The following is a 23,965-nucleotide window of genomic DNA, read 5'->3' on the forward strand; positions in this document are numbered from 1 at the left end:
TGGGGTGCCTGGGTGCCTCAGTCGGCTGAGCGTCCGACTTCAGCTCAGGTCATGATCTCGCGGTCTGTGAGTTCGAGCCCTGTGTCGGGCTCTGTGCTGACAGCTCAGAGACTGGAGCCTGCTTTGGATTCTGTGTCTCCCTCTCTCTCTCTGCCCCTTTCCCGCTCATGCTCTGTCTCCCTCTGTCTCTCAAAAAGAAATAAACATTAAAAAAAAAATGTGTTATAAAATTCACCAGTGAAGCCTTCTGGTCCTGGGCTTTTCTTTTACAAGACTGTTTTCAAGATTACAACATATGATTGGGGCAAAGGACTCCGTAAAATAGAAGATGTGATATGTATATATAGATATAGATATAGATATCATATATATCTATATATATAAAACATTCCTTGTTCTTATTATGCTTAGCAATGATAAAGAACTTCTCTTTGTCATATTGAAAGTTGTGAATTAAGCACCTTCCTCTTTTTTTGTACTTTCAAAACTGATGAAAATTGAATGCCTACAGGAGTATGGCAGACTACATCTGTCCACACAGACCATATCTTGGTGAAAGCAATTTTGATAATTTTGTGCTTATGATATTGACATCACTGTGGTCGTTTTGTGTCACCCCTGAAGGGAAGATTCTGATGCTCCTGTCTTTTGAGCAAAGAATGCTGTTGACCATGAAGTGAAGGCATTAGAAGGTATCTCCATAGGAAGATGGGGCAAATCTGGGGAACTTTAGAAGAGACTCTTAAAATGCATTCAGCAGGAATAATTTCATATAAGTGGCTGCCACATACAGAGAATAAAATGCTAGAAGTATCAGGAATAAAAATGCACCTGGGCGCACCTGGGTGGCTCAATCAGTTAAGCATTGGACTTTGGCTCAGGTCATGATTTCATGGTTTGCTCACCATCAGGTGAGCTCAAGCCCCACATAGGTGACCTTGAGCCCCGTGTCTCTCTCTCTCCCTCTCTCTGTCTCTGCTCTCATGGGATTCTGTCTCTCTCCCTCTCTCTCTGCCCCTCGCTCACTTGTGCCCTTTCTCTCAAAAAAGAAAATGCATCTTAGCCCACAGGTTATGGCATTAAAAATATTGTTACCATGTTTTCCTTCGGAGAAGTACTATCTTTTTACAAAACCGTTTTCTTAAAATTTAAAGAATGGGCAAGAGAATACAAATTAAATAATCCAGAATTGTTTTTGACCAATTTCATGTATCATACTACAATATACTGGAAACATTATGAATGACAAGGCAAACTATGTTGCACATGGCTGGATTTTGTTTTTTTTTTTTTTTTTTTTGACTGAGAACAGGACAACCAGTCATTGAGTAAAACTATTGGGTAAAAGATTAATTACCTATCAGTTACCTTTGTTGTTTGTCATTAAACTCACCTAGTGAGAACCTAGATTAAGGACTTCGAGAGATGTCATTATCAGGGCACCTGGGTGGCTCAGTCGGTTAGGTGTCTGACTCTTAGTTTCGGCTCAGGTCATGATCTCACAGTTCATGAGATGGAGCCCCACCTCGGGTGCTGACAGTGCAGAGCCTGCTTGGGTTTCTCGCTCTCTGTCCCTCCCCCATTCATGTGCCTCCCCCCATGCATGCTTGTGCTCTCTCAATGTCTCTCTCTCTCTCTCAAAATAAATAAACTTAAAAAAAGAGAGATGTTATCAGTAAGAAAATCTCACAGTTTAATAAAAATAGGAATGGGAGGGGGGGAAGTAGGTTGATCTGGTTAGTCCTCATTTGGGTCTGACAATTGGTGACGTCATGTAATAATGCCCTATTGCACATACGACCTGCTGACCTGTCTTTCTACCCATTTTTTCAAATATATGTTGGAGACAATTCCATGGGGATAAAAACAATTTATAAAGAGACATTTCCACCTTCTGTAAATGTTGACTGGGCTATATTAAGTTTAATATAAACAAAATTTATATTTTTTTACTTTGTAGAACTTTGTAACTATTATACCATTGAAATGTTATTTTCCAGGCTGCCAGAAATTGTCTAGTAAATGAGGCAGGAGTTGTGAAAGTATCGGATTTTGGAATGGCCAGGTAAGGCTGAGTCTATGTGAACGTTTTCTATCAGTTTTGGATTAAATTAATATGAGACGGTGACCTTTGAAGGTACAGAAAGCCTGGCTTTTTCTTTGCAGTTTGACTGTGTCAGCTTCTTTCTCTGAGGCCTATTTAAGAGCTGTTTTTAAACCACATCTTTTGTTCTATTAGCAAAATCTCTGTAGTACTCATCATTTTCATAGGCAGACTAATTGTTTTTTCTGCTTTTTAGTGTGTTTTGATATAAGGAAATAAAATAAATTAGATTATCTGTATTTTGAAAAATTTCTTTGCTGAATGTATCCATTTTACTGCTACCTTGGGCTTTTTCTCAGGTCAACAAATTGTTGAGAAATTATGACTTCTTCATGCTTTATTATGTGGCTTCAGGTGATAGTCACATTAGCTTGTAGAATTAATAAGCATGGGAATAATCTGCACTGACGAAGGAGAAAGGAAATCGTGTTCACTGTTCTGTGATAAATGAATTCATTAAAAAAGTGTATATTGCAATGTTAATAATTCTCTCCACTAGGTGGTAGTATAGCATGTTAAATATGTTACTTTCATTTTTTCCTTGGTTTGGGTTAGATTTCTAGAATCTTTTGTTTTCACAGAAAATGTATTTAAGGGTAAAATTCTTAGAATACCCAAATCTGTTGTGTTTTTATTCTCATAATTTTTGTAATTTTAATGGTGTGTTAGAAAAGACCTTGAAAACATACTGTTTGTTCTTTTCCTCCTCTCTGTCCATTCACTCATCCGTACATCCATCCGTAAAGAAATTAGGTGCCTACTGTGTACCAGGGTGTTAGGCTGAACCAGAGCAGAGAATAAGGCCTATGGGTCCTTGCCCGCATGCAGCTTATATTCAGGAGGAGAGAGAGACATAGACCTGAGACAATCATGAAGAAGGGAAAACACAGTGGTGTGACAGAGCAGGGATCAGCACACCATGGCCTCTGGCCCAGATGTGACCCAACACCTCTTTATTCAGCTTGTGAGCCAACAGTGGTTTTCCAAATTTTAAATGATTGGCAAAACTTAAAAGAAGTTCGTGACACGTGAAAATTATCTGAAATTCAAATGTCAGTGTACGTAAATACTCATGTGTTGTCTGTGGCTGCTTTCACACTACAAAGGCAGAGTTGGATAGTGGTGGCAGAGGCTGTATCACCTGAAAAATCTGAAATATTTATCACGTGACCCATTACAGAAGAAGTTTGCTCATCCCTAAGATAGAGGTCACTTGGGGCTAGTGGGGGGAGTGATGGGGTGGGGCGGGGTCATAGTAGCTGTGGTGCTTTGGAAGACAACCTCTTTGTGTTTTTTTCTTTTTGTTTTTTGTTTTCTTCTCACATTTGTATTACCATTCTGGTTAACATACAGCACAATATTGGTTTCAGGAACAGAATTCAGTGATTCATCATTTACATACAATACCCAGTGCTCATCACAAGTATCCTCCTTAATCCCCATCACCTATGTAGCCCATCTCCCACCCACCTCCCTCTATCAACCCTGTTTGTTCTCTGTCATTAAGAGTGTCTTATGGTTTGTTTCCCTGTCTCCACCTCCCCCATATGTTCATCTGTTTTGTTTCTTAAGCCGTATGAGTGAGATCATATGGTATTTGTCTTTTTCTGACTGACTTACTTTGCTTAGCATAATATACTCCAGCTCCATCCACATCATTGCAAATGGCAAGATTTCATTCTTTTTGATGCCAGAGTAATGTTCCATTGTATATATATATACCACGTCTTCTTTATCCATTTATCAGTCAATGGACGCTTGGGCTGTCTCTTTAGTTGGGCTATTGTTGATAGTTTTGCTATGCTGGGGTGCACGTACCCCTTTGAATCTGTATTTTTGTATCCTTTAGGTAAATACCTAGTAGTGCGACTGCTGGATCATAGGGTAGCTCTATTTTCAGTTTTTTGAGGAACCTCCACCCTGTTTCCCAGAGCAGCTACACCAGTTTGCATTCCCACCAACAGTGCAAGAGGGTTGCCCTTTCTCTGCATCCTCGCCAACACCTGTTGTTTCTTGTGTTGTTGCTTCTTGTGTTGTTAATTTCAGCCATTCTGATGTGAGGTGTGAGGTGGTATCTCAGTGTGGTCTCGATTTGCATTTCCCTGATGAGGAGTGATGTTGAGCATCTTTTCATGTGTCTGTTAGCCATCTGAATGTCTTCTTTGGAAAATGCCTACTCATGTCGCAAGACCTCTTTGAGACCAGGATATTTGAACTGAGACCAAAAAGGCAGAAATAGCCAATTAGGTGGAAATCTGAGGACAAAATATTCCAGGTGGAAGAAACAGCAAATATAAAAGCTTGAAATCTGAGGACAAGCTTGGCCTGCTGAAGGAATCAAAAGAGGGCCAGGGTGGTTAGCCCAGGGCCAGCACAAGGAGCAGGTATGAAGCCACAGAAGGAACAGGTCATACAGGCCATGTTTAGTTCCTAATGAGAACAGGACTGCTGCCTGCCAGGGCAGTACTTACCCCTGCACTTTATATGCTTTCTATGAAGATTTTCTCTGAGGGGCAGTCCTCCAGTTTCACATGTTTGATTTTCACAGGTTTGGCTTTCAGAAAATGTGTGCTTTCGCATCAGCCCCTCTAAAATCCTCATTAAAACTGAATTCAGACTCCCCTGATTGACAACTTGATCCAGCCCATGGGGGCATTGTTACCATCTCTGTCCATGCAGCAAAGGAATTTTGTGCAATTATGTGAATGTTTTCTCATGGAGCTTTTGGAAATTAACTTGATATGTTCATGTGATACATAAATGCATTCCTTTTGTAAATACATACAGAACACACAACAGAAAGGGCTGAAGTCCCCATATTCACCGCCCCGATCACAGGTCCTCCCCCCAGGTAGCCAGAGTTACCAGTTTGTGTGTGTCTATCCAGAAGAACATAAGTAAGCTTGCATAGCAAAAATTACATAGTATTGTTTTCAGTGTGTAATTGTGTGTGTGTGGGGGGGACAGATGTCATGGCATATAAATATATACTCCACCATTTACATATGTCATTTTGCAATTTGCTGTTTTCATTTGCTGTAGGTTTAAGTTGCACTCTGTGGAATTGTGGGGGCTAAAAGCACATGCGTCTCCAAATGCTCTGCACCACTTCCTTTAGAGCAGCTCTGCTTTAGATGTTTTACATGTGGGCCCTTCGGGTTAAATTTTGTTTAAAGCACAAAGTTGCTAACCCCCCCAAAAAAGTTTGCTAACTCTTTTATTGTGTTCTGCCTCTATTATAAAACCAAACACAACACAGAAACACAAAAGGGCAGGTACTAATGTTACAACGTGCCCATCTCAAGCACATAAATGAAGCTCAGAGGAAGATGGAAATCACCAGGCGTGGCCACTGAGGCAAACATTTAGCTTCAACCGGATGCTTGTTGGACTTCAGTCAACTGTGTTTTTGATTCTAAGAGGAAAGAAAAAAAAATTGAAGAGCATGTACAAAATGTAGATCATAGCTCAGAGGCATAAACCTATGGCGTGTCTTACTTTAGGTATGTTTTGGATGATCAGTACACAAGTTCTTCTGGTGCAAAATTTCCAGTGAAGTGGTGTCCACCGGAGGTGTTTAATTACAGCCGCTTTAGCAGCAAATCAGACGTCTGGTCATTTGGTAAGAACATGGTCTGTTTTTCCTCGGCTCTGCTCTGAAGAGGAAGTGGGTGCATCCGTGGGTGATCCTTCTCTTTCTTTTTCCAGGTGTTTTAATGTGGGAAATATTCACCGAAGGCAGAATGCCGTTTGAGAAAAACACCAACTATGAAGTGGTAACCATGGTTACTCGTGGCCACCGACTCTATAGGCCGAAGTTGGCATCCAAATACATGTACGAGATGATGCTGAGGTGTTGGCAGGAGGTAACGATTTTTTGTGTGCTTTCTTCCTGAATCCTGAAAACATGTAGGGATCTGGGCTTGGTAGGTTAGTAACGTATAGTCTTCACAGCCTAGTGAGTCAGTGCACGTTTTGTATGATTCCAAACTCTAGGTGGAAAGCCAGCCCTCTCAAATCAGGTCTGAGTAATGGGAAGAAGAATGTGAAGACATGGAAGATGAAAATAAGATAATAAATGCAGGCTGCCACCCCACTCCCAAGTAGAAATCCTGTCCCAGTTGCCTGAGTTAGGGACTCAGGGAATAATCCTGGAGAAGTAGCTCTTCTTTCCGCGGACTTCTTGTACTGTTGAACTATTACTCTTTCACGAGAGAGGGTTTCTTTCTCCAAACCTCGACTTCCCCAGATCTCTTTACTCATAGTCTTTGGAAGTGTTCCTTCCCCATGTATTAAAATGTCACCTCATAGAAGAGATTAGGCACTAAAATGACTTTTGAAAGATGATATTAACTCACATATATTGTGTGCTAGGCACGATACCAAGTGTTTTAGATTTAGTTCTCAAAATAACCTTTTGAGGTACAGAGACTTTTACTGTGACCACTTTGTGGATGAGAAGACCAGGGCCCATGAAGTTGACACTTGTCCAAGGCCACTTTGCTACAGAGAGGCGGAGCCTATGCTCGTGGCCACTTACTATGATGCCTCCAAAGAGCACTGATTGGCATGGGAGTGGCCTGGGCAGGAAGGGCTGTTGGGGGTGGGAGAGGACAGCATGAGCAAAGGTAAGGTGGTGGTAATGTGTGGTGTGTGTACCTGAGGATAGAGATTGGTCTGATAGAGTAGAAAGCCCATGTGAGAGTTTTTGTGGGAAATGAAACTGGGTAGCAAGAGGGTGGGAGAGGAGAAGGGTATAGAGGGCACTGCGAATTAGCAGGACTTGATTTTGCAGGCAATAAAGAGCTCTCTTAGCTTCTTGAGTGGGAACACAAAAGCAGTGTAGGAGAAAGGTTTGTCTAGCAATAGTATATGTAGAATAGAGAAGTCCCATTTGGAGATGCCTGCATGTTCTAGTACCAGACGATCAGTATCTTGCAGTTATGTGAGTTTGAGCAGTGAGAAATTAGTTTTGGAATGGATTCTGGAACCCACAGCTTCTCTTTGATTTTTCATTGTAGAAACCGGAGGGAAGGCCTTCCTTTGAAGATTTGCTGCGCACAATAGATGAACTAGTCGAATGTGAAGAAACTTTTGGAAGATAAGTGATGGTGTGATCTGTGACTTCCAGATTCCAAAGCATGAGGAAGAAATGGCACTTTGTGGCTAACTTTTAATTTATTTAGCACTCGAATGTGTAGATTGTTTTACTTATAAAGTGGAAACACCTAAAGCATTTGCTTCTAGACCAGCCTGAGCTCTGGCACTGAACCTTTCAGATTATGGAAATGCTGCCTTAGAGATGGCGATGGAAAGCACTCACTTTTATCCATTCCACAGGTATTTGAGTGCCTACCACGTGCTAGGTACCATGCCCAGACCCCAAGGTTTGCCCTTTTTAGGGGTGTACATGGGGCCATGTTAGCTGGTGCCAGTGAAGGTCAGGATATCTGGGAATTAGAGCCTTGTTCCAGCAACCCTTCTCTTTCCTTTGATGTCTATGGAAATCTGGGCCTGAGGCATTGTCTGGAATGTGGGTTCTGGAAGAATCGGGAACCCATCTTGGATAAGTACCCTTCTTTTGTTTTGAAAACCTCTGTTTTCAAGACTGCGATTAGTATTACATTAAAAATATTTGTATGCTGTATATATTGTAAATATATAATATATAAAGATATATATTTATAAGAAACATGAGTTGTCTTTTAATTAGCACGTTCAATTCTGTAACACATGAGCTTTCCTTTTTAGGACTAGGGACTGTGCCTTGCAGCTGTCAATTTCTTTTCCCCCAGGGATCAAATATTCCTTATTGAAGAGAAAAAAGTCTGGACCCTTCTGGCATTAATATTCCCTCTCCATTTAGGCAGACATGTTTGGGGGTACCTGTCTAATTTAAGCCCCTAACCAGGCCCATGTTTGGGCTGATTGACCCTGCCCATGGTATCTATCACTAAAAGGGGTTAGGTAAAAGTTGAACTAGGGGTAATCAATCACATTTTATGGCTTAAGAATCTGCCCCAGGACATAGATGCTGTAAGTGGAGGTGCTGGGCTCTGGGGGAGAATGATGAGAATGTGATGTTCACAACAAAGCCTGCCCCCACTGCAAGCAAGACCCAGGAGCAAGTTCAGCTTCTGGCGGAGAAACCAGGAAAAATGGAGAGAATGGTGTATTGAGCCATCTCCCAGATGGTTTTCAGGAGACCTGGTTGGACTTGGATCCCTGGATCAGTGAGATTGTCTCAGTGAGACAGTTATCTCAGTGAGATAGCCTCATGGTAGACCCTGTGATCAAGTTTGTTTGAGTGGGTTTTTGACTGTTAACAATCTCTGACTAAGACACCAGCTGAGGTGGAAACTTCATTTTCGCTCACGAGCCCAGGGAAGAGAAACAGTTTCTTATCAGCAGCAGAGGCCATGTATTGCCCCATACATTTTTCTTGGTTTTATGGGGGTAGAAAGCTGAGAAACACCCAACACACAGGGCCCTTCTTTAAGGAGTTCTGATCACTCTGGGGACTGCCATGGCGTTCCCTGTGCCACAGGTGTTGTGTGAACACAGAACTGTTGCTGGCTGTCTTGAGTAGTGCCTCCCTAAGACCCTGGGGGGCCATCTCTTTCCCTTTGGGTCTGTCCATCCACTGAGAGCTGTCCTTCCGTACCCTCCTTATAATGGAAAAAAAAAATGATCTTAAGTGTTGTCACTGTTTGCCACCTTCCTCCTCATCTTCCTGTTTACCTGTACCCCCGTCACAAACACATACGTACCTTTTAACTGAATTGTAGCTCATTCAAGGAGTTGACCATATTCGTTATACTCAGGTTTGAGTATGGTTTTTCTGTCTTTCTCCTTCCTTTCTCCTTCATCTTGACCCCTCCCACCCCTCCCTGTCCCTTCCCACACTTCCCTGTTCACCTGGAGGAGCTATGTTCAAAGTGCTAGATGGTGTTGAAGAAAGTGAGGACAGAGTATAGTCCTTGTGCTCATCGTTACGTATACTGTTGATGTGGAAAACAAGATGGGTAACACCTGACAACATTTGGGAACCTTTTCTTCAACAATCTTCAAAATTTTCACCAGAACTTAAAAGAAGTTTTTGTGGGGTGCCTGGGTGGCTCAGTCGGTTAAGCGTCCGACTTCGGCTCAGGTCATGATCTCGCGGTCTGTGGGTTCGAGCCCGGCGTCGGGCTCTGTGCTGACAGCTCAGAGCCTGGAGACTGTTTCCGATTCTGTGTCTCCCTCTCTCTCTCTGACCCTCCCCCATTCATGCTCTGTCTCTCTCTGTCTCAAAAATAAATAAACGTTAAAAAAAAAAAAAAAAAGTTTTTGTATAAAAGCGTAAGTAAAGCAAAAAGTGAAGTAAAAATAGAAGAATCCACCCAGAATGCTTAACGAGATCTTAATCTATAAAGCAGGAAATAGGAAAGGCAATGTGAATATGCTGTGTCTTCATTAGAATCGTTCCTTTTAGTTTTAATTCTTGGTTATATTTTCCAAGGGGATGAAGTAGAATTCCTAAGTGCATTTCTTATTGACATCATTCTTATATTTCTCAGCCATGGCTCAGTCACCTTTTAGGTACCTTATTGAATTGGCTTTCCATCCCCACAAAAAAATGAAGTTTCATAATATGGGCCTTGAGGTGTCAGTACTGAGTGGGAGGACAGAACATTCTAGACTTTATACTTCGATACCGAGAATCTAATTCTCTTTCTACCACTGTGTCCCTTGTCCTATCTGTGCATCCATCTCCTTCTGTGTCCAGAGAAGGCAGCTTGATTTGATGCTTTTTAAGGTCTCTTTTACAAAAATATTGTTGACTTCTTGAAAATGTTGTTTTCTGGAATCGCCCACACAGTTGGGAATGAGGAACCCGTTGCAGCTACCCTCAGAGATCTGGATGTAGATTATTGAACTTTCGTATATAGGCCATTCGGTTGTCATTCACACACTTTTCTCTGAGGTTTTTAGAACAGGAAAATAGGTGGGGTTAACTTTGCTCGTGAGAAACATCTTGGGTGAGCTATGATTTCAGTTAAAAGATGTGTTTTTGTGACCGAACCACCGCTGAAGAACTGAATGCTGCTTTGTATACTCCCTGCAGAAGTACAACCATGATTCTTTCCACCTGTAAGTACGATGGCTTTGCAGTCATCAGCAGGGCTTGTACTGGGCGTGTTACTTATTCTCGAACTCTGGCAGATGGCATAAAGCTTGTGAAATTTGGAGGATCATGTCCCCAGATGTTGTGATGGGGTTTTGTGCGTTATTTAAATAACCATCGTAGTGATGTAACTTCAGTAAAGGTCACTCATTGAGACTGCAAAGGGAAACCGACTACTGGCCTTAAATCTACATGCATGTATGGAAATTCAGTTTGAAAAGTGGTTTTCTTTTTTCTTTAAGTTTTTTCAATGTTTATTTATTTTTGAGACAGAGCGAGAGACAGAGAGCATGAGCAGGGGAAGGGCAAAGAGTAGAGAGGGAGACGCAGAATCTGAAGCAGGCTCCAGACTCCGAGCTGACAGCACAGCACCCAAAGCAGGGCTCAAACCCACAAACCATGAGGTCGTGACCTGCGCCGAAGCCGGACGCTTAACTGATTGAGCCACCCAGGCGCTCCTGAAAAGTGTTTGCTTTTAGAGTGATGTGTCGTGTCAAGAACTCAGAGCTGAAGACCAGGAGACCAAGTTGTAGCGTCCGGATTTGCTGCAGCTGTGCTGGGTCACCTTTGGCAACTTCTTAGGTTGGGTCCCTGTCTGTAAAATGGTACCCTCCTTCTGCCCACCTCGCCACAAGATTTCATAAACAGCAGCTAAAAATAACAGGGCCTTCGTGATCTTAATTTTGGGGTTGCTTTGGAAGACTGTTGTGCATTTTGAAAATGCTTATGAATTTAGCTCCACAAGGGCCTTCTCATGCAAATAATTAAAAAGTAAGGAAGGCAAATACTATCTTTGATTTTCATTCGGAATGACTATAGAACCTAGTCTTAACAAAGCTCAGTCCTATCAGAGGAAAGCAATCAAAGAGCAGCTAACGAAGTTTTTACATCTCTGATTCTTAAGTGGCACTGGGAAAAATTGATTGATTGCAGTTTTTACATGTCATCTGTTGCAACCAGATCACCTCACAGGACCCAACACCCGTGGGGAGAATTTGTAAAAAGTAAACGAGGCTATTCCAGTTGGGCTGACCCCAATATAACTTACCATCTTGATCCACTCCTAGACAAAACAGGGCTTGCTTGTTATCAGAAATTCACATGAACCGGAGTGAAGCAGAAAGAGCTGAGAGGCAACAATTTATGTCCCCGCCTCCCCCAACGGTAGGACAAAGATGAGCAGTGACTTAACCTTTTTATTAAAAGCTATGTGAGCATCTGTTGTTCATTTTTCCTGAGGTCAGAACTAGCGAAAAGGCTATAAATGATAACAGGAAAGATTTAGTGACATATAAATAATGCTGAGGGTTGAGACAGGATTGGGTGTTGGTGGTGCTATTTTGTGGATCATCCTGGCTGGCCTGGAAGGGCATGGATTTGACGAACGTTCACCGTCTTCCAGCTTCTGGTGACTTGTTTGATGGTAAAAATCGCCTATTTATTTCTGCCACAAACCACGTGTAGATATGGCTCTATGTGCTTCTGGGTAAAACAAGCATTTTCTGTTGATAAGAGGAAGCCAAGAGATGCCTCCAGGTGTGTTAATGCTAATCAAAAAATATGTGTATGTGTTTGCGAAGCCAGAGGCATTTGCCAAATGTTTGTTGTTTTAAGAGCTGTCTTAGAAGTCTGGCCTGATAGGCTGCTGTAGGGCAGGAGGAAATAATTGTAGAAGGTGAGATATTGGTCATACTGAATGGTGGGGAGAGACTGAGTGGGGTATCAGGGCACTGCTAGAGTGCAACTCATTTGGTGAAACGTAACTGGGTATTGCTAAGGTTTCTACCCACAAGCAGTGGCTCTGAAGACAGACCCAGCCTAGTAAAGTCACTTAGAGGACAAAGCCCAGGGAGAAGAGCCAAGGAGGGGTTTGAAAAAGTCAACTCTTCCCTTCCCCTCCACCTCACTTTAACCTAATTTCTCTGCCTTTCTTTTCTTCCCAACTTGGACAGTAGAAGGGAAAAATATAATGACGTATATGAGTGATTCTTAAGTCTTAGTGGGCCTGAAGTATGCACGGGATACTGTTAAAATGTAGATTTCCAGACTTACCTCCATAGTGGGATCTGGGGGTGAGTTAAGGACACTTGATTATATTGCCTTTCTGGGGCTTCTATTTTTTTTTTTTTTTTTAATTTAAAAACCAGTTTATTTATTTTGAGAGGGAGAGAGAGAGAAAAAGTGTGAGTGGGGGAAGGGCAGAGAGAGGGAGAGAGAGAATCCCAAGCAGGTTCTATGCCGTCAACACAGAGCCCGACGCAGGGCTCCATCCCATGACCATGAGATCATGACGTGAGCCAAAACCAAGAGTAGGATGCTTAACCGACTGAGCCACCCAGGCGTAGGGCCTCTATTTTTAAAGCCCTCTCTCAAACCTTGTTGTATTCGATTTCCACACCAAACCCTATCAAGTTAATATCTTCAATCAGTACTGTTATTATAAATATAAAGATAAAGTGGGTAGCTGCATAGCCACCTCTCAGATGGCCCCCAATGGCCTCCACCTCCTGGCATTCACACCCCTGTGCAATCTCTCTCCTTGAGTCTGAACTGGACCCAGTAACTCACTTCTCATGAGCAGAATATGATAAAAGCAGTAGTGTTATCTCTGAGATTAGGTTGTAAAAAGACTGGGGCTTCTGACTTAGGGCGCTCGGGTTCTTTGTCTCTTGGATTACCGGCTGCGATGCCGTGAGCATTCTCAGGTGGCCAATGGAGAATCCCTATCATGAGGCACTAACGCACCAAGGCCTGCCGACAGCCGTGGAAGTGAACGTGGAAGCGGATCAACGCAACCTGACGACACTTTCATGAGCTTCGCGAACTTGTTGACCTCTAGCTGCAGGCACCCAGCTGAGCTGTGCCTGGACTCCCGCCCCACAGAAGCTGTGAGACTCTGTCACAATAATGATGACTGCAACCGCCATTTGTAGCGCTGCCCGGGAGGCTTGTTGTTCCTCAGCGAAGCCCACCTGGCCGGCACCACCTGTGCACTTCCTGCCCACCGAGGGTCAGTGGACACGGCTTCCAGCACACCGTCAGCCCTGCCAGCAGGTCTTGTGGCCACACACTTCGCATCACAAGCTGGCTCAATGTCTTGGGTGTGATCTTTGTGAGCTCGTCATGAATTTTGAGGTCACAGACCTCAGTCTTCTCGGAAACACTGCTCTGAGACCTGGCGGCAGAGAGGAATGGTGTGCAAGGTGACTGCCCTGTCCAACTCACCAAAGCTCATTACTGGGAAGAAATCAGCATTCCTGCGTAGAGCAAACGATGGCTTCAGGAATGTCTGGTGCCTGGGGGTGCGCCCTGGCCAGGGCTGTGATGGGCAGTCTTCAGGGAGCCTGTGTTCCCTCACAGCATCCTTTACTCCCCGGATACCATCTCCCCTGGTGCTCAGTACCCCATCCAGCTACTCAGGCTTCTAGAACCTCTTCACCCCTTCCCCACAGCTGGCATCCCTTCAGGCTCCAGCCAGGCCAAGCGCCATTTTTGTCCTCCACCAAATTTATCAGTTTCCTGTCACATGAGCTAGATACCTGTTAGTATCTATTAGTTAGATGTCTGTTAGGGGCCAACGCATCCCCTAAAGTTGTTATTTCACTTAGTTTAAGGTAAGACCAAGATGATGTCAAAAAACCAGTTTGGGATTTATCACGGTTGTTTACTTCTTTTGTCAATCCATTCAAAAAGACTGACCTCTCTGGTGGCTACCGTTTCTTAGATGCATGGACATTTTACCATCAAGAGGAAACACACACTGGAGTGTTCTCGTAGCATTCCTCTCAGAAGGAGTGTCTTTTTAATATCAAAAGAAGGCATATACACAAAACGATAAGTTAACACCTCAAATATATAAAGAGCATAAACTCAGAATAAAGGATAGCTTTCTAAATTGAATACACATTTCTGTGAAAAATCAGTGCGTTACTTCTTCCCTCCCTCTCTGCCTCCCTTCCTCATCCGGGTCTGTCCCTCCTTCCCTCTTTCCCTCTGTACCCCCTTCCTTCTCCTTCTCTTACCCTCATTGGTGAGAGCTTTTTCTGATGCCTGATCAGAGGTCGAATTTCATGCTAAAGAAAAGCTAGCTATGTGTCGCACCTCCCAGATAACATCTGTTAAATCAGTTACAACGTGCCTGTCTTCAAAATGCCCCTAAGAAATAGATCTAGTGGCAGGAATTTATGATAGTCATTTGGCCTTTCTGGGAATTTCTGGAAAAAAGTTAGGCATATCTTGTAGTGAGTGCAGAGACTCACTAATCAATCCATCACCCAAGTTTTCAGGGTTTGCCTCCACACCCTTCAGCTGCACATACAGCTGGCACCAGAATTCCTTGCCTTAAAACCACAACCTGGAATGGGTGAGTTGGGAGATCAGCCTGGTCTTTGGTTCAAGGCAGCTCTTGAAACGAAGCCAGTTACTCATGTTTTCAAGTACACGTCAGCAGCCCTCTGCCAGTTATTATGACCAAATTCAGGAGGAATGAATTTCACCTGAGGCTCTGATTCAAAATGAAACACTGATATCAGAAATGCCAGGGGATGATTGCGAGGTTATGCTGATGTAAACCTCAAAACAGGAGAAAAGGAGGGAAGGGCACCAGCTTTGCTTCCCAGACAGCTGGGGCCACCGCTTTTCACCTGACAAGTGTTTGTGTGCAGGAAGGTGGCCTCAGAGGTGCTCTGAGAAGTGGTGCTTCTTACATTCACTCCCTTCCAGTGCCCCCTGGGGAAACCTGTTCCCCCGCAGCCCTGCTGTGGCCACCCACATGCGTCTGGGGGCTCCAGGCGCCTTGCACGGGTGACAGAAAGGGGAGAAGGCGTTCCCAGGGAAGAACATGAACACCAAATAAAAATGAGAGGTTCAACCTTCCCCCTGAGAGACGTGCCATGGCTAAAGGTCATGGAGATTACGCTGGGATACGGTGCCTTTTTCCTGATTTGCTGGTGCCTGATATATAATTAAAGATACTTGCTGGGGAATAAGAAGCAGGTGAAAAGATCAGCCTGGGAGAGGAAGCTCCTTCCTGAGATAATCCTCAACCCTGCCAGCAGGCAAATAGTCATGGCCCATCTCTGGGGCATTTTAAGTCTCTCTGGCAAAGGCCTTTGACATGCACGAGCTTCTGCCTAAGCTGGGAATTTTCCAAAGGCACGGGAGAACTTTCTCTCTGCAGGTTAATCAGAGAATATATAGTTTCTATAATCACAGAATGCAAGTGGGAGCGACTCACCATCTGTTCACCCGCTGGAAGACCTGTAATGCTGTAAACTGAAAATGACCACAAATCTCATCATCATTGATATCTGCTTTGGAGGGAATCAGTATTTCAATCCATAAATAAAGATGCCTGGTGTCTGAGGAAGTCACGCCAAACAAGGGAACACCAGCGGACTGCTGCTCGGCGATCACAATTTGTTTTTCATTTGCGCAACAATTATTTCTCAGGCAGTGGCGCCAGGCAGAAGGGATGGAACCCTAAACAAGACGGAAACGGGCCTGCCTGCCTGTGGCTTCTCTTCAGGGGAGAAGAAAAACTTTATTACACTTGAGGCAGTGGTGGCATAGGTCGTAACTTTTTTTGAAGGTAATTGTCTTTGCTATTGACTCAGGGAAAATAAGTATCTTTGAAAATACTTCCTCCTAAATCCCAGTCTGCGGGAGACATCAAAGGTAACCCAGGGGGTATTGTCGGGTTTATAATCCACTCTGCTGGCATGTAGTCCTTCAAGTGAGTAGCAGAAGGCCTTTTCCTAGTGTCCAGATATCTTTCCCGCCTGCTAACTGATACCGGAATTCCTCTGGAAAAGGTATTTGAATTTAAGGTATTATGATAGGTACTTTTATGGGTCAACTTGGCTGGGTCATGTTGCCCAGATGTTTGGTTAAATATTATTCTGGATATTTCTGTGAAGGTGTTTGGGGGATGAGGATTTAAATCAAGATTTTAATCGGTGGCCTTTGGGGTACCTGGATGGCTCAGTCGGTTAAGCCACCAACTGTGTCCTACTAAGTCTGACTTTGGCTCAGGTCATGATCTCACAGTTCGTGAGTTCAAGTCCCATGTCAGGCTCTGTGTTGATAGCCCAGAGCACGGAACCTGCTTTGGAGATTCTGTGTCTCCCTCTCCCTCTGCCCCTCCCCTGCTCATGCTCTCTCTCTCTCTCTTAAAAGGAAATAAATGTTTTTTAAAAAAAATTTAAACACAATAAATCAGTGATCTTTGAGTAAAACAGATTACTGTCCACAATGCAGGTGAGCTTTATCTAATCAGTTGAAGTCCATTCTGCCAGCAGACTGCCTTTGGACTTGAACACAGCTCTTCTCTGAGTTTCCAGCCTGCCAGCCCACCCCATTAGATTTTGGACATGCCAGTCCCCACAGTCATGTGAACCAATTCCTTAAAAATTAATCTGTCTGTTCACCTTAATATAGGCGGAATGCTTACAAATAAGGAAATGCCTTTGAAAGAAGCATTGCAAAAAAAAAAGGGGGGGGGGGCGTGCCTGGGTGGCTCAGTTGGTTAAGTGTCTGACTTCAGCTCAGGTCATGATCCCATGAACCCCACGTCGGGCTCTGTGCTGACAGCTCGGAGCCTGGAGACTGCTTTGGATTCTGTATCTCCCTCTCCCTCTGCCCCTCCCTCGCTCACACTCTGTCTCTCTCAAAAATAAATAAACATTAAAAAAAAAGCACTGCAGTACTACATGTTTACTATTATATCCGTTTATTACATCATTTATACCAAAAATAAGTTTCAGAGCCTCTCCTGAGAGCTGTCTTGATAATAGGGAGAGAACCCCTTAGAGCCCGGAATGGAGGGAACATTTGCCTTTGAGTCAGGAGTAGAGAATGGGCTCAGGACAAGGGACTTGGGGGACTGAAGATCAGGTTTGCTTGCTTGGCTTTATTCCCCTGTTTTGTCTTCAGAGGGAGAATCACATCTGCTTACGTCTGTTTACCTTAGACATAGTCTGTGAGTACCTAGAAAATACTTGCTGAGTTAGTTCTAGGGAACTGGGTGAGGGAGAAAGTTGGGAATAGAAATGAGTAACTGTTTTATGTTCTCGGTGCTTCACCTCTGCTATCGTATTTAATCTCATCCATAACGATAGTCTTGTTTTGCTCCTGGACTCTGAGCCAAACTCTCTAGGCTCAAATGCTGACTCAGTGGCTTTTTAATTCTGTGGCTTTGGACAAATGACTGAACCTCTCTGTTAGTGTTTTTACTCTGTAAAATGGGGTACTAACAGGACCTATTTCAATGTTTAGGGAGTAAGTTAGTATAGTAAGATGTTAGTAGAGTGTCTGTTACCAGTAAGGGCTGTGTCAGTAGGAGGGGGGAACTGCCTTTCCTAGAAGATAGGTTTCATTTCTGTATTTTCCAGATAAGGCTGCTGAATGTCCAGCATCTCACTGTTGCCACAAGAAAATGGAGCCGTGGTTTGACTGCAGGCTGGTCTGACACTAAAACCTTCCCAACCCCCATATGCCGTCCTAATATGGGTAAAGCATTTGAACACCAGAGAGATTTTAACTATTTCATTTAGCATCTCATGCATTTACGCTTGATTTTGGACACGTGACTTCTTTTTTTTTAATGCATCTGGAACAGAAGGTTAGATTTACGACCTACAAATACTAGCCGAAGGTCCGGAAGCTATTTTCTTCAACTTTGCTGTTCTACTTATTCAAAAGGTTGTGGTCAACCTAGCTTTCTGTGCAGCCAACATTGAGGTGTGAGATATCACGCAGTAGAACAAATTACAGAAAAGTAGAGCCCAGGTGTATTGTGAGGGTGTAGGTATGGGTGAGGCCCATTTATTGAGTTCTCGCTGTGTGCCAGGCACCGACACTGGGTGCTCTGAAGAAGACAACAAGGTGCAAAACACAGTCCCTGAAATTGAAGAGTTTACAACGTAGCTCAGTGGTTCTCAAAATCAAGTGATTTTGTGTCTCCCGGTGGCGGGCGGGTGGGTGGGGAGGGATATCTGACAACGCCTGGAAGGTTTTTGGTTTTCCTGACCCAGAAGGGGAGATGTATGTGAAGGGGTGAGGGGTTTCTGCTGACCCCTAGTGCACAGACGTGCGGCTAAAAATGTCCTACAATGCACAGGACAGTGCCCCCATCCCCCCAAGAATCACCCAATCTAAAATGTCAGTTGTGGTATGACAGAGAAACCCTTTGAGAGATGGAGCCTACACAAAGGTTGTCGTGCACACGGCCATCTAACATGGTGCCCAGTTACGAGCCATGGGGCGGGACAGATCCCTTGTGCTCTGGGAGCCCGGAGGACCACCGGATGGGGGTGGATTGCAGTGGAAGTCCTTCTCAGGCTGGAGGCAGAAATGTTCAGGATGTTTGTGACATCAGAGCAAGTGGAGGAAGCCGGTGTAATACGAGTGGTGAACCTGGAGAGTTGGCATGGAGTTGGCCAAGTTATGGAAGGCAATGAACAGAGGGAGGGTATAATCTTGATGCCATCTGTGGCTGAGAGCCTTTTTAGGAGCTGAGGATGGAGAGCAGTTGGCTGAGATAGACTTTTAGGGAAATGAACTTTGAGGATGGACTGAAGGAGAGAACAGAGGCAGGGACGTGGGCCAGTTCATTCGATCACTGAGCGAACACGGTCCCCAGAGGTTGAGAGCAGAGACTCTGGAGTCGCTCTGCCCGCGTTCCAATCCTGGCTCTCAACTTAAAGGCCCTCTGACTCCCAGCAGGGAGGACCCCCTCTGTGGTTCAGATTCTTCAGCTGTGAAGTGGCACCTACTTCATAGGGTGGTTGTGAGGAATACGGGAGTTATTGTAGGCATATAGGTGTGGGCTGCTGAGGGCTTGGACTATATTGGTAGCAAGGGAAATAAGCAGTAAAAAGCTAAACGATTTGAACAGATTAATGGCAGATTGGATACAAAGGATAGGGCTCAGGAAGAATCCAAGATGTCTGTGGTGGAATCATACACAGACAAGGAAAAATTAGAGAGGGGAACCGATAGGATAGTTTTCTTTCTTTCTTTCTTTCTTTCTTTCTTTCTTTCTTTCTTTCTTTCTTTCTTCTTTCTTTTTTCCCTTTCTTTCTTTCTTTCTTTCTTTCTTTCTTTCTTTCTTTCTTTCTTTCTTATTAATACAGTATTTATTTGTCTTCCTTCTGTCAAACCCTGAGCCAACCACTTTCCTCAGGCTGCCTGGGGAGGTATGGGAAAAAGAACATACAGGTCAGGCGAGACATGGGAGAAAGACCCGTGGGACGTCGAGACGGTTCTGTCACCTGGTGAAGAGGATGAGAAAGGCCGCCATCAGGCAAAAGAGCCCCATGGCCTCCAAGAGGGCAAAGGCCAGAATGGCACAGGCGAAGAGCTGTTGCTTCGTTGGCCTAGCCAATGTTGAGGCTCCCAGACACAGTCCCAATTCCAGCCCCAGGGCCAGGCACCCCTACCATGGCAGTCCCAGCCCCACAGTGACCTTGGCTGCTGCGTCGGTGTCCCTTGAAATGGCACCGGTTTGGAAGCTGCAGCTAAAAATAAGCGAGGTCAGGGGACATGGGGCTGCCCAGCTGCTGAGGCTCTCATCTGTCCGTGTCTCCGGTGGTTTTAGTGCCACTGCAGACCGTGATCTGCTCAACAGCTGAGCGGTGCTCCTGACTAGGAAGGGGGTGGAGATGAGCTTTGCACAGACATAAATTTTCAGGGGGTGAGGGCCTGTGGCAGAAGATCTGCACCCAGTGCCTAGAAGACAGGTTGGGGCTCGTGAGGAAGACGAAAATTCTGGTTAGGCAAAAGGGAAGTCAGCGGCTGAATCAGAGAAATAAAAAGCCTTTTGCAACTCTCACTAAAAATCAGGTACATGTAAAAAGTTGTCAGTCCGAGAATAGGCACTTAACTAGCTAACCACAGGCCTACCTGATTTTCTGGGGGTTTCCTTTTTTTAATCTATAAATTCTAGTTTTGATGTGTTTCCAGCATTTGGAAAAATATAGAGAATAATATAACATGCTAGTGATCATTCAAGGAGTAAAGAGACCATTATAGACACTTCTTGGCCTCGACAATATTAAACGGTTTTAGTTTATATTAAAACATGAGGCCAGGGGCGCCTGGGTGGCTCAGTAGGTTAAGCGTCCGACTTCGGTTCAGGTCATGATCTCGCGGTCCGTGAGTTCGAGCCCTGTGTTGGGCTCTGTGCTGACAGCTCAGAGCCTGGAGCCCGTTTCAGATTCTGTGTCTCCCTCTCTCTCTGACCCTCCCCCGTTCATGCTCTGTCTCTCTCTGTCTCAAAAATAAATAAACATTAAAATAAAAATTAAAAAAACAAACAAACATGAGGCCATAGATGGTCATTGCTCACCTTGCTGGACCATCTTACGAAGGCTTGTAGACTAAGTACAGAGTTTGCTCTGGCCTGTGACCAAATTGTTCTCATCTTCGGTATTTAATAAGACCTCCTACTACATAGACACTCAAGGTCTTATCTTCCTTTATTTCAAGGACTTTCATAATCTATTCCTACATCACCACTCTCATTGTTCACTGCTTCCTATTGTACCTGCTTATTCTGTTCTCAAATACAGCTTTTGTTTTCCCATTAGGACTGAATAAAGACAGGTGGGTGTTCTGGAAAGGTTATAATTTGATGCTCCTTCAAACTAATTTATTCATGTACCATCCACTCAACAAATATTTACTGAGTGGATATTATATGTCAACAACGGTTCTAGCCTCTTGAGATATAACTGAACAGAAAAGACAAAGATCCCTGTTTACATTCGAGTAGAGGAGACAGACATTAAAAAATTATAATAAAATCAGTCAATCACATAGTATGTTAGAAGGTGAGACATGCCATAAAAAAAAAAAAGAAAGAAAGAAAGAAAAGAAAAGAAAAAAATAAAGTGAGAAATACCCAAGTCAGGGAGTGCAGGTGGCAGCAATAATTAGTCAAGCTACTCTTCATTGGGAGGGTTAAGATTTTGAACAAAGACTTTAAGGATTGGGGACAGTTAAGAAGGTTGGATGTTAATTTCATTTTTTAAATTTTTTGAGAAGCCTCCATACTGTTTTCCACAACAGCTGCACGAATTCACATTCCCACCAACAGGGCACAAGCGGTCCCTTTTCTCAACATCCTCACCAACACTTGTTATTTCTTGTCTTTTTTGATATTAGCCATTCTGACAGGTGTGATATGATATGTCATTGTAGTTTTGATTTGCATTTCCATGGTGATTAGTGATGCTGAGCAACTTTCCATGTGTCTTTGGAAAAAAGCCTATCCATGTCCTCTGCCAATTTTTAAATTGGATTATGTGGGGTTTTTTTTTTGATATTGAGTATATGAATTCTTAATATATTTTGGATATTAACCCCTTATCCAATATATTATTAACAAATAATCTTCTCTCAAAAGGTAGATCACCTTTTCATTTTGTTAATGGTTTCCTTTGCTGTGAAAAAACTTTTTAGTTTGATACAGTTCCAGTGATCTACTTTTTTTTCTTTTTTTGGTCATTTCCTTAGACCATATGACCCAGTAATTCCACTTCTGGGTACTTACCTGATAGAAAACAAAACCACTGATTTGAAAGGATATATGCACCCCTATGTTTACTGCAACATTATTTACAATAGCCAATATATGGAAGCAACCTAAGTGTCCATTGATAGGTGACTGGATAAAGAAGATGTGGTGTGTGTGTGTGTGTGTATTATATATATTATATATAATATATTTTTATAATATATATACATATATATATGTATATATATATATACACACAAAATGGAATATTGCTCAGCCATGAGAAAGAATGAAATCTTTGTGTTCACAATAACATGGGTGACCTAGAAGGTGGACCTAAGTGATATAAGTCAGACAGAAAAGACAAATACCATATGATTTCACTTACAGGTAGAATCTAAAAAACAAATGAACAAACAAAAACAGAAACAGACTCATAAATACAGAGAACAAACTACTAGTTGCCAGAAGGGAGGGAGATGGGGGGGGGATGGGCAAAGCAGGTGAAGGGGATTAAGAGGTATAAACTTTCAGTTATAAAAGTAGTAAGTCACAGTGATGAAAAGTACACCATAGGGAATATAGTCAATAATATTGTACTACCTTTGTATGGTGACGGATGGTAACTACACTTATTGTGGTGAACATTACATAATGTGTGTCATTGTTGAATCACTATGTTGTATACCCGAAACTAATATAATATTTTATGTCAACTATACTTCAATTTTAAAATTATTTGAAAAAAGAATGTTGACACCTGGAGGGGAGAGTGGAACACAAGCATAGAAGCTACGGAGAGAGCAGGCCTGGTGCGCTTCAGAAACAGTGAGGAGGGCAATGTGGCTGGGTGACATGTGTAAAAGCATATTGGACAGAAGTGAGAGGCAATAAGGAGGCCAGATCTTGGAGGGTTTTATAGGCTAGTGTGAGAAATTTGGCTATCACTGTTGGTGAAATGGGGAGCCATTGTGGGGTTTGGAGACAAGGAGCAAAATGATCCAACTCAGGTTTTATTTTATTTATTAAAAATGTTTTTGGGGCGCCTGGGTGGCTCAGTCGGACAAGCGTCCAACTTCAGCTCAGGTCATGATCTCACGGTTTGTGAGTTCGAGCCCCGCGTCATGCTCTGTGCTGACAGCTCAGAGCCTGGAGCCTGCTTCGGATTCTGTGTCTCCCTCTCTCTCTGCCCCTCCCCTGCTCATGCTCTGTCTATCTCTGTCTCTCAAAAATGAATAAACATTAAAAAAAAATTTTTTTAATTTTTTAATGTTTACTTATTTTTGAGAGAGAAGGAGAGACAGCATGCAAGTGGGGAAGGGGCAAAGAAAGAGAGAGACACAGAATCCGAAGCAGGCTCCAGGCTCTGGGCTGTCAACACAGAGCCTGATGCGGGGCTCGAACTCACAAACCGTGAGATCATGACTTGAGTTGAAGTTGGATGCTTAACTGACTGAGCCACCCAAGTGCCCCCAACTCAGGTTTTAAATTAATTACTCTGGCTGCTATGCTGAGAAGAAACTATAGGGAGTTTAGGGTAGAGGCAGGAAGAAGTCAGAAGGGTGTTGATATAATCCAGATGAATGCTGGTGGCTTAGTCCATGGTGGGAACAGAAGGGTGGGGGAAAGCAATAAGATTCTGTGTGTGTGTGTGTGTGTGTGTGTGTGTGTGTGTGTGTGTCTGAGTGAGTTTTTAAACATCATGAAATATACATAAGATAAAATTTACGAGTTTAACTGTAAGTGTACAGTCCAGTGGCATTAAGTGCATTTGAATTATCGTACAACCATCCCTCCCCACTGTCCATCTCCAGCACATTTTCATCATCCCAAACTGAAACTCTTGCATACATGTTTAAGGCAGAGTCAGAATGCTTTCTGACAAATTGGACTGGGATGTGAGAGAAAGAGAAGAATCAAAGACAACTCCAAGATCATTGACCTGAGCAACTGGAAAAATGAAATTGCTATTGACGAGATGGAGAGAATGAGTGTAGCAAGTCTGGGGAGGAAGGAAGAGAAGGAGGTCAGATTTCCTCATGTGAATTGGAAGTGTCCACTAGGCATCCAAATGGAGAATTTGAGAATGCATTTGGGTATGCAAGTCTGGAATTCTCACTGGAACTGGGTGGAGGTATACATTTGGATGTCATCAGCAGATAGATGGTTTTTAAGA

At 43.4% G+C, this 23,965-nt stretch overlaps 2 protein-coding genes and 1 pseudogene across 4 annotated transcripts in view; 2 read left to right on the plus strand and 1 right to left on the minus strand.

Annotated features, from left to right (window-relative positions):
* The window catches only part of TEC (tec protein tyrosine kinase), a 126,457-nt gene extending 118,661 nt beyond the window's left edge, over positions 1-7,796 (plus strand). For all 3 annotated transcript variants that reach the window (XM_019412618.2, XM_019412604.2, XM_019412610.2), the window contains exons 15-18: positions 2,001-2,065; positions 5,608-5,726; positions 5,813-5,970; positions 7,126-7,796. In XM_019412618.2, the coding sequence (XP_019268163.2) occupies positions 2,001-2,065; positions 5,608-5,726; positions 5,813-5,970; positions 7,126-7,209 (426 nt within the window). In that variant the 3' untranslated portion in view covers positions 7,210-7,796. The remainder of the gene's footprint in view (positions 1-2,000; positions 2,066-5,607; positions 5,727-5,812; positions 5,971-7,125) is intronic.
* Positions 7,797-9,528: 1,732 nt separating this feature from the next.
* Positions 9,529-23,965, plus strand: part of TXK (TXK tyrosine kinase) — a 62,828-nt gene continuing 48,391 nt past the window's right edge. The window contains exon 1 of the mRNA XM_019412640.2: positions 9,529-10,237. Within this exon, the coding sequence (XP_019268185.1) occupies positions 10,150-10,237 (88 nt within the window). The 5' untranslated portion in view covers positions 9,529-10,149. The remainder of the gene's footprint in view (positions 10,238-23,965) is intronic.
* On the minus strand, positions 19,540-20,632 carry LOC109274898 (ATP synthase F(0) complex subunit C2, mitochondrial-like; annotated as a pseudogene).

The sequence above is a fragment of the Panthera pardus genome, unplaced genomic scaffold, assembly GCF_024362965.1.
Source record: "Panthera pardus isolate Hobbes unplaced genomic scaffold, ASM2436296v1 HiC_scaffold_13, whole genome shotgun sequence".
NCBI classification, from domain to species: Eukaryota; Metazoa; Chordata; class Mammalia; order Carnivora; family Felidae; genus Panthera; species Panthera pardus.